This window comes from Papio anubis, chromosome 11, assembly GCF_008728515.1.
Source record: "Papio anubis isolate 15944 chromosome 11, Panubis1.0, whole genome shotgun sequence".
NCBI lineage: Eukaryota > Metazoa > Chordata > Mammalia > Primates > Cercopithecidae > Papio > Papio anubis.
The window spans coordinates 118,507,974-118,517,942 of record NC_044986.1 but is presented as its reverse complement, the minus strand read 5'-3'; the positions used below and the strand labels follow the sequence as shown (position 1 = coordinate 118,517,942).

Genomic DNA, 9,969 nt, shown 5'->3' with positions numbered 1-9,969 from the left:
TGAGATAATTCTGCATATCAGCTTAAAATAATCAGAAAGGAAATGATCAATGGAAGGAGGCATGATGCTGAAAGTCACTATTGTTTTTGGGAAAACATGCCATTAGGTCTTAACTGCCCAGAAACAGTATCTCAGCTGAGAATGCAAAGCTGTGGCAGGATTTTTCCATGAGGGGTCCACTGAGGCACCCACTGGCCAAGGTGGGTGCTCACCTAGTGCAACCTAGGCAAGGGAAGGGAGAATCTGTTTTCTCCCTGCCGTTATTTCAGAAGTTATGTTTCCCCAGCAGATACACGGCTGTGCAGTTTCAAAGACTGAGGGGAAACTAGGAAGGAAAGTGCAGATAACTCTCTGTTGCATGCCTTGTAAATTGGGCTTTAAATGTTGCAAGGAACTCCAGGATCCCAGAAGTTGGCCTGGGGTGCTTGGTCCTGAGGATGAGACAACCTCCCTTGTATTGTAATTCTGCCCACAGCTGGAGCTTCCTATTTCACTGCTGCATCCAAGAAGTTACATTTCCTGTTCGTTGCAAGAAAAATAGAATCTGACCAGGATGGAGGCCAGGCATGGTGGCTCATATCTGGAATCCCAGCACTTTGGAAGGCCAAGGCGAGCAGATAGCTTGATCCCAGATGTTCAAGACCAGGGTGAGCAACATGATGAAATCCCATCTCTACAAAGAACAGCCGGGCACAGTAGTGCACACCTGTAGTCCAGGTACTCTGGAGGCTGAGGTGGGAAGATTGCTTGAGCCGGGGGAAGTTAAGGCTGCAATGAGCTTTGATCTCACCAGTGCACTCCAATTCCGAAACCGGGGAGTATTGATTTGCCACTGACTTGAGCCCGGCTGATGGGGGCAGCAGGACAGACACTGTTACCTTAACCAAAGGCATTCACGAAGCATCCTCACTGAAGATCTGCCCTAGTATCCTGCACAGCCACTTGCCTGGCTCTTTATAGGTAACAGGTAATCAGTCATCAGAGAGGTGGGGAAAACACGCACAATGAATTCTTTGCTCAGAACAACCACTCTGCGTCTTCTCCCACTTTTTCTACATTTTTTCTGCTTTCATTTAGATCAAAGGATTTTGTTTCTGGGAATAGTTCTGCACTTGGTCCTTTAGAAAGGATGACAATTATCTTTAGGTCTCTCTGATTTTAAGATCAATAGAAATCAGCAAAATCCAAAAAGAGAAGAAAAAAAAAAGCACATAAGAACATTCAAGCACATCCATCTGCCCCTGACTTGTCCTCGCAGTGAGCGACTGCTTCTGACTTTGCTGTTTGAGTAACCTCTGGGTGTTCGATCCACCCACACAGCTCAAGTTTGAGCTCCAGAACAAATATTTGTCCCAATTTTGAGCAAAGTTAGAGAGTTTTTTTTCTTCTTTTTTCTTCTTTCTTAAAGCGAACGGGACTCCTCTGCTGTTCCTTTGAACTTGGTTCAGTAGGAAGAAGTGATATCCTTCCCAGGCCATCTGCTCTGGGGAGCTTTGGCAAAACTGTCCAGCAAAATGAAACGACTCACGTGCTTGTTCATCTGCTTCTTTCTTTCTGAAGTATCAGGCTTCGAAATCCCCATCAATGGACTTTCTGAAGTAAGTACTTCCAGATCACTCCTTGCTGTTGGCCTGCTCATCAGCTCAGTAAATAGCCTATTGCAATTGCTATTCAATGGCCTTATTCTGTGTGTAATGGAAACTTAAGATAAAATTCATCTGAGTGCAAGTGTTTACTGTTATAATTACTGGAATGTGTATTTACCTTTTACAGCATTCACAGCTTTTGCATGAGAATTAAGTCAAGCTCAGTGGGCAGGCATCAGAGTGTAGCATTTATGGAGCACAGCTGCTCACTCCTCATCTAAAAAAATGGGGGTAAGAATAGACCTAACCCAAAGGTTTGCTTTGAGAATTAAATGGCACAGTGTAAACTCTAGCAGAGTGCCTGGACTAGTAAGTGCTTCATCATTATTAGCTGTTATGATGACGAAGAAATATTATCACTCTTTTACTAAGAGTGTAAGAAAAGTCATTATCAAAGCACACTGTTTTCCATACCTAAGTGAACAGTGATACTTGTAATAAGGACACTTTCAGTATTCCTATTAAAGGGGAAGACAGCAAGAAGGGTGGAAAAGTACAAGAATAACTCCCACGGAGTGTAGGTCTCCACTTTTGTCCCTTAGCCATCTCCAATGTAAGGAAAGTCTTGGACTGAAAGTCTGTTTCTGAAAGTCATACAAGAGCTATTTTTATGCCAGAAAAGCAAAGTGTGTTATGGGAACATCCCAGCAAACGCGAAGGCTTATGATACTTGCAGAGTGGATTACCTACAAAAATGCCAGAGAATATGACGGCATATTTACAGAGGGAAAATATCACTCTGTCTGCTTTGAAACTATCATATTTTCCAACACTTAAAAGTCACCAGAGTGTGTTGGAAATCTCAAATGGAAGCCAAGACATCCAAATGCGTTTGTGCTTTTTCAGTCATTTCTAACTGGCATTCCTTTTAGAAAATACCTCCATTTTTAACTTGGGGGAGATGTATGGTTCATGTCTGTCCAGTCAGACACTGCAAATGCCTCCAGGGTCTACCCAGTTACTTCCCCAGACACCCACCTAATCACTGGGTTGTTTTGATCCCTGTCTTACTACCCGCGGGGAAACTCAGAAATGAATTCCCGTGTCCAACAAATGCGAAGGTGTTGTTACCTTCCATTTGTACACCTCTGAGACGTAACCAGCAAATAGAAATATACTAAAGAAATCATTTGATACAAAATTGTGATTGCCCAGAGGTAGAGGAAAGAATATAAAATAATGAATACCAACAGCTATCTCTTTGGCTCTAGATCTTTTGGAAACCATCATTCTCAGCAAAGTAACACAAGAAGAGAAAACCAAACACCACATGTTCTCACTTATAAGTGGGAGCTGAACAATGAGAACACATGGACACAGGGAGAGGAACATCACACACCGGGGCCTGTCGGGGGGCTGGGGGTTGGGGGAGGGAGAGCATTAGGAGAAATACCTAAGCTAAATGATGAGTTGATGGGTGCAGCAAACCAACATGACACATGTATACCTATGTATCAAACCTGCACGTTGTACACATGTACCTCAGAGCTTAAAGTATAATTAAAAAAAAAAAAGTTAAAATCCTAATTTTTTTTAAGTTTGTAGACTATGAAGATCTTGTGGAACTGGCCCCAGGCAAATTTCAATTGGTGGCAGAGAACCAGAGATATCAGGTATAGTAAGCTTTACTTCCAAAAGCGGGGGGGGGGGGAATGAAAGAGATTATGGCAGAAGAAGTAAGGTAAGTGTTAAGATGCCTTCTGCTAGATTTTCTTAAGAGTGTTTTTTTTAGCACAGAAGGGTCCAGTGCTCTTACACCTTGGTGGAAGAGATCACCCAGGTGAAATCAAAAGGGAAATTCACACAGCTGCTTAGCAGCCTTCACGCCATAATGCTCAAGTTAGCCCTTTAAAGAATACGTAACTCGGCACAGTGGCTCCCGCTTATAATCACAGCACTTTCGGAGGCCAAGGAGGGAGGATCACTTGAGGCTCGGAGTTCCAGACCAGCCCGGTTAACACAGTGAGACCCTATCTCCGCCACCCAGCTGATATACATTCATCAGCTGGAATGCACCTGTAGTCCCAGCTATTTGAGAAGCTGAGATGGAGGATCGCTTGAGCCCAGGAGTTCAAGGCTGCAGTGAGCTATGATTGCAGCAGCCTGGGCAACAGAAGGAGACCCTGTCCCCACTCCATTTAAAAAAAAAAAAATCACATGGCTATGTGTTTTCTTCAACACTTAAGATTCTGAAATTATTTCCTGCCTTATGGGGAAGGATTTCCTGTTAGGAAGACTTTTCTTCTTTTAGCGATGACAGACACTTCCCCTTGCAGCCTTACAATCTCCTTCCTCTGGTCACTCTGAGAGCACCTAAAAAGGAGAACTGGCCACACTGGGAGTTGCAGTCCTGGAGGCCACCAGCGGCAGTATAGACAAAACCCTCTAATTAAGGAGATGAGTAGTCTGGAACACCAGGAAGGGCTTGGCTCCTTCCCCATGGAGCCCACATGCTGAGAAAGGAGGTATTTACGGAAGCAGCAAACTCTAAGCTAATCAATGTCTTATTTTGTATGGGTATGAATTTTCTACTTTCTGAAAATCCAGGGTTTTTTTGTAGACCAATAATATTAAAATCCAATAAGCAAGACTTCATGTCACGATTTATTTAGCCACAAGAGGGAAAAATTTGTCATTGAGCATTGCATTCAAGAAGTCTACAAGAAGAAGTCAACCATTGACTTTACCATGTCACATAGCACAGAACCTCAGTTCACCCTGAATCAGGCGAGCTGAGCTTCTATCCAACACCTGACTTCTTGGATCTATTATTAACAGCTCACCAAACATTACATGTTCACCCACCACCCTTAAGCCATTCACTTTCAAAGTCAAGGGAATCGCCTTTGTTCCTTTCCGCAGGACAGTCAAGTGTATGGATAATCTCCTAGCATGGTGGTTAAAAGCATAGAATCTTCTAGGTGCCAGTCACTGTGTTTGGCTCTGGGGTTACACCGCGGAGGAAATACATGAAAATCCCTGCTTTTATGTAGCTTAGTTTAAAGGAAGAGACAGACTTGAGTTAAATAATCCCTCAAATAGAATGAATCATTATGAAACAAGGTGAGTGCGCTACAGGAAGGGATATGCTGCTGCGAAAACACTTAGTAAAGGAAACCGGCCTAGTCTTGGGGCATTAGAGATGTTCACTGGAGGAATTCTGCTGGAGCTGAGATCTGAAGGGGAGACTCAAAGTCTCCATTTGACAGAGTAAAAAACAGTAAATAGCATCAAGGGGATATACACCACCCAGGATGCATTTGGTTGTATATTTTTATTTAAAAATTACTTGTTCTAGCATTATATCCAAGAATGACATGCACGCCACCAAAATTGGTAAAGAAAGGTGTTGAGAAACTCACCAATGGGAAAATAGTTTCCAAGAATGTTCAATATGTATGTCTCAACTTCAGTGAATGAATAACAGCTCAGTAGTGAAGAAAACTAAAATTTCTTTTTTGACTGAGAAAACAGTTTTGGCCCTCAAGGTAATACGTGACATACAGCTGAAGAATGATTGTCTAACTTCCTTTCACAGAGAAGCCTTCCAGGAGAATCGGGAGAAATAACGGTAAGTTGACTTTGATGCTGTTACAGATTGAATGATTTTCCTGCTAATAATTCCCAGGAAATCAATCTGGGTGTCTCTTTGGTCTTCGTCACCGAGTATTTACCTGACTTTCGAAATACTGCCTTGCTCAACTGTTTGGAAGTGTTTCTAAAATTCAGCATTAAAGAGTACAGTCTTTTCAGACAGGAGAGAAGTCACCAAGGGCTGAAGGGGCCCTTCTTTTGATTTTCTTGAGTTTTGCCATATAACATAGGTTCCATCCCACTGTATAAATTTATGGATTTATTCCAACTTAACCGTTTTAAGTATTTATTTCCACGTTTTTATTTTTATTTTTTTGAGACAGAGTTTTACTCTTCTTGCCCAGGCTGGAGTGCAATGGCATGATCTCAGCTCACTGCAACCTCTGCCCACTAGGTTCAAGAGATTCTCCTGCCTCAGCCTCCTGAGTAGCTGGGATTACAGGCACGCACCACCATGCCCAGCTAATTTTTGTGTTTTTAGTAGAGATGGGGTTTCACCATGTTGGCCAGGCTGGTCTTGAACTCCTGACCTCGGGTGATCTGCCTGCCTCAGCCTCCCAAAATGCTGGGATTACAGGTGTGAGCCATCACTCCCGACACCATTTTGATTTAAAGTATGACACCTGACAGCTTTGGATAATAAAAGAGTGCCCGTGGGAAGGAACTCTTAAATACAAAATGGCCCAGGTCCCTGAGATGTTCAGAGTAGACCATCCTGTGGCAAGAAAACAACCTGAGGAAGTGGTTTATGTTGTGCTTCCTGCCCTGAATTGGCAGAAACAGCCAGAGGTGCACACTTCAGAGGGAGGAAGGACACGTAGATTCGCCTGGATTTTATTTTAGCTTGAGGTGAGCTGCATGGTTAGTCAAAAGGTTTAATGTTGGACTACAAAGTTTGGGGAATGAGACCTGGTATTGAGACAAGTCAATTCTTTTGGAGAAAAAGGCGAAATCTAATGGGTCCCATAGTTGTCATAGACCTGAAGGAGCTTGCAGCTCTCAGTCACCTCCTGAAAGACATGGGTTTCTAGGACCTTGCCTTTGAGAACACTTACATATGAGATCCTTTATACTGGAGCTGCTTTAAATCAGTAGCGATTGGGTAAGGAGGTCCAGAGTGTTGGACCAATACTTATATCAGAATGCCTGGTCCAAGATCAATGCCCCTTGCTTACACCCACCACTGTTCTCCTAACTTGTTTTGACTTGAGGGAGGAGAAAAGGTCTGCAGATGAAATTGTAATAGAGGAGACTAAAGAAGGTAGAGAGCAGTAAGAGGGGTTGGTAGAGGCCACATGTGTGTATCCACCCCACAGCACTCCTGTCTGACCCTAACAGAAGATACAACCAGGGTATTGTTGAGGAAGATTCAACCTCGCAATCCAGTATCCTTTCCCCAGCTGATGGTCCTGCATTTGGAGTTATTTCCTGGACTTCCTCAATCCAATCTGGCTTCCCACAACCATTTTCTACGTGTATTCTAATTTTTGAAAAATCATTATTTATAGACTCACAGGGCTGAAAATGCCTTTTAGCTCAAAGTATCTGGAAACGAAGGCAGACTTCTGCTCGTTGGGTGTTCCAAGAAGTTAGGAGAATGCTTAACAACACCCGAGTTCTGCCCTTATCAAGGCCTCGGAATTGTTCTGCTAGTAACACAAGGAAAATATAGTGCTGTTAACATCAAATGCTCTACATTTGATGAAGTTCTGTGTGATTTTTCAATTAGTACCATTATGCTTTCTTGCCAATTTCAGGAAGAGGCTGATCAAGTAACTCTTTATAGCTATAAAGTCCAGTCTACTATTACTTCTCGGATGGCTACTACCATGATCCAGAGCAAGGTGGTGAACAATTCCCCACAGCCTCAGAATGTCGTGTTTGATGTTCAGATCCCCAAAGGAGCCTTCATTTCCAACTTCTCCATGTGAGTAACTTCTGTGTAGAGCCAGAAATTGTAGATGCTCTATTCACAGAATCAAAACCACTCATAGTTAGAGTGGACCTTCATGGCCAACTCTCCCAGTGGCACTTACCTCCAGAACTGTGGACCGGCTGGATGGCAAGGGTCATTGTGAGGTTGGTCCCAATAATTTGCTCCTGTTCAAAGCATTAGAATTTGTGAATTATTTGCTTTTTATTTCTAATAAGCTAAAGCAAACTTAAGTCTATCTCTATGGTAACAACCTCATACTTACTTGCATTTTAATATACTTTCTTGGGAGGAGAAGAATATACTGGGTTGCTCTGGCTTATAGCAAACCACGTAAGAGCATGTGCACAGCAGGCCAATGCCATCTGCCGTATGTTTCTCTGTAGGAAAAAAAACAAAAAAAAAGTTGAGAACCACAGATTAAATCCAATTACTTATCCAGTGCTTGACCTCCTCTGTAACACCACTTACAAGCGTGTGATGATTTCCTTAATGATAAACTCACTTTTCCCAAGGCAATCAACTCAGTGGTTGACAGCTCTGTTAAGAGTCCTTTCTTATACTTCATTTAAATATTTTCCACTTTCTTTTTTTTTTTTTTTTTGAGACGGAGTCTCGCTCTGTCGCCCAGGCTGGAGTGCAGTGGCACAATCTCAGCTCACTGCAAGCTCCGCCTCCCGGGTTTACGCCATTCTCCTGCCTCAGCCTCCCGAGTAGCTGGGACTACAGGCGCCCGCCACCTCGCCCGGCTAGTTTTTTGTATTTTTAGTAGAGACAGAGTTTCACCGTGTTAGCCAGGATGGTCTCGATCTCCTGACCTTGTGATCCGCCCGTCTCGGCCTCCCAAAGTGCTGGGATTACAGGCTTGAGCCACCGCGCCCGGCCATATTTTCCACTTTCTACCCAATGTCTCTAGTGATAATCACATGAATTTTTAAAAAGCTCTCTACAAAATACATATTGAAGTGTTCATAGATGAAATGATGTGCCATCTGAGCTTGGCTTTTTTTTTTTGAGATGGAGTCTCACTCTGTGGCCCAGGCTGGAGTGAGGTGGCACCATCTCGGCTCACTGCAAGTTCTGCCTCCCGGGTTCACACCATTCTCCTGCCTCAGCCTCCCAAGTAGCTGGGACTACAGGCGCCCACCACCATGCCCAGCTAGTTTTTTGTATTTTTAGTAGAGACGGGGTTTCACCGTGTTAGCCAGGATGGTCTCCATCTCTTGACCTCGTGATCCACCCACCTCAGCCTCCCAAAGTGCTGGGATTACAGGCGTGAGCCACTGCGCCCGGCCTTGAGCTTGGCTTCTTAACAATTGAGGTGGAAAGCATGAGAGTTTAGACAAATTAAGACTGGCTGAGTATTCATAATGGTGTAGCTCAGTGATGGTTTCATGGACATCTCATATTATTCCCTCTATTTTCCGTGTGTTTGAAATTTTTCATAATGAAAAAATGTTAAACTACTCCAATACTTTCCAAACAGTTAATGCCAGTTATCTTATCCACTTGGAGCCTTCGTGTATCAAAGTTAAATATTCTCTGTTCCTCTAAGTGGAATGATTTCTATGTCCAAATATCAAGGTGGCCACCCCAGAGTATTTTCCAAGTGGTCAATGTCCCTCTTAAGTTGCCAAGAACACAGCAAAGTACCATGCATAAAGTCTGGCTATTTTTTTTATGAAGACATTAGGCTGAGTTACTTCTCATCCACTTTTGTCTTTCATACACCAGGGTAATCAGTGATCACTGTGGATAAACAGTAAAGGGTTCAACTACCATGCACTTTGGCAGTCATGTGAACTCTATTTTCCGAACAGAACCAAGCAGGCAGAAAAAGGCATTGTGTCACTTTGATTGGTATCCTTTGAATTGGCTTTAAAATGTATCGCTTTTTTTGTCTGCCTTTTCTAAAAAGCAAAGGGAGAAGGGAAAGCTTTTCTGTAGTGGTATTATATGAACCCATGTCTAGAAATGACATTGAAAACTATTTTAGTAAATTCCTATTTTTAAACCACATAATCAGAACTTACTCTAAAGATCTGTTATTTCTGTTTTTTGTTTGTTTGTTTTGTTTTGTTTTTACTTTAAGTTCCGGGATACAAGTGCAGAATGTGTAGGTTTGTTACATAGGTATACATGTGCTATGGTGGTTTGCTGCACCTATCATCCTGTTATCTAGGTTTTAAGCCCCGCATGTGTTAGCTATTTGTCCTAATGCTCTCCCTCCCCTTGCCCTCTACCTCCCGACAGGCCCCGGTGTGTGATGTTCCCCTCCCTGTGTCCATGTGTTCTCATTGTTCAACTCCCACTTATGAGTGAGAACATACAGTGTTTGAATTTCTGTTCCTGTGTTAGTTTGCTGAGGACGATAGCTTCCAGCTTGATCCATGTCCCTGCAAAGGACATGACCTCATTCCTTTTTTTATGCCTGCATACTATTCCATCTTTCATTCTGTTCTTTCTTTACCATTTCATTACATAGAAGATTTGAAGTACAAAGGACAGAATTGTGAAACATGCATTTCCTTTTATCTCCCTCTGCTCTAGGCTGAATTTATAAGACCAGAGAAGATACCTGCTTAATTATCACAACTTAAAATGAGCTGTGTAGACCTATGTACTAGCCAAAATATCCCTTCTACTTTTTTGTCAAGATCCTGAATATTCTATGGGAGATGATTTCCTTTGTCCTAAAGACTCCTTGGCCTTTGGGACTTAGTTATGATTTGATAGAAGCATGATGGCCTTGACCAGCAGCGTGACCTTGAGCAAGAGTCACCTGTCTCCTGGGGT

At 42.9% G+C, this 9,969-nt stretch overlaps 1 protein-coding gene across 1 annotated transcript in view; it reads left to right on the top strand.

Moving 5' to 3' along the window:
* Positions 1 to 952: 952 nt before the first annotated feature.
* ITIH2 (inter-alpha-trypsin inhibitor heavy chain 2) overlaps positions 953 to 9,969 on the top strand; it is a 46,378-nt gene continuing 37,361 nt past the window's right edge. The window contains exons 1-5 of the mRNA XM_003903370.5: positions 953 to 967; positions 1,409 to 1,598; positions 3,185 to 3,259; positions 5,185 to 5,217; positions 6,998 to 7,167. Coding sequence (XP_003903419.2) covers positions 1,515 to 1,598; positions 3,185 to 3,259; positions 5,185 to 5,217; positions 6,998 to 7,167 — 362 coding nt within the window. The 5' untranslated portion in view covers positions 953 to 967; positions 1,409 to 1,514. The remainder of the gene's footprint in view (positions 968 to 1,408; positions 1,599 to 3,184; positions 3,260 to 5,184; positions 5,218 to 6,997; positions 7,168 to 9,969) is intronic.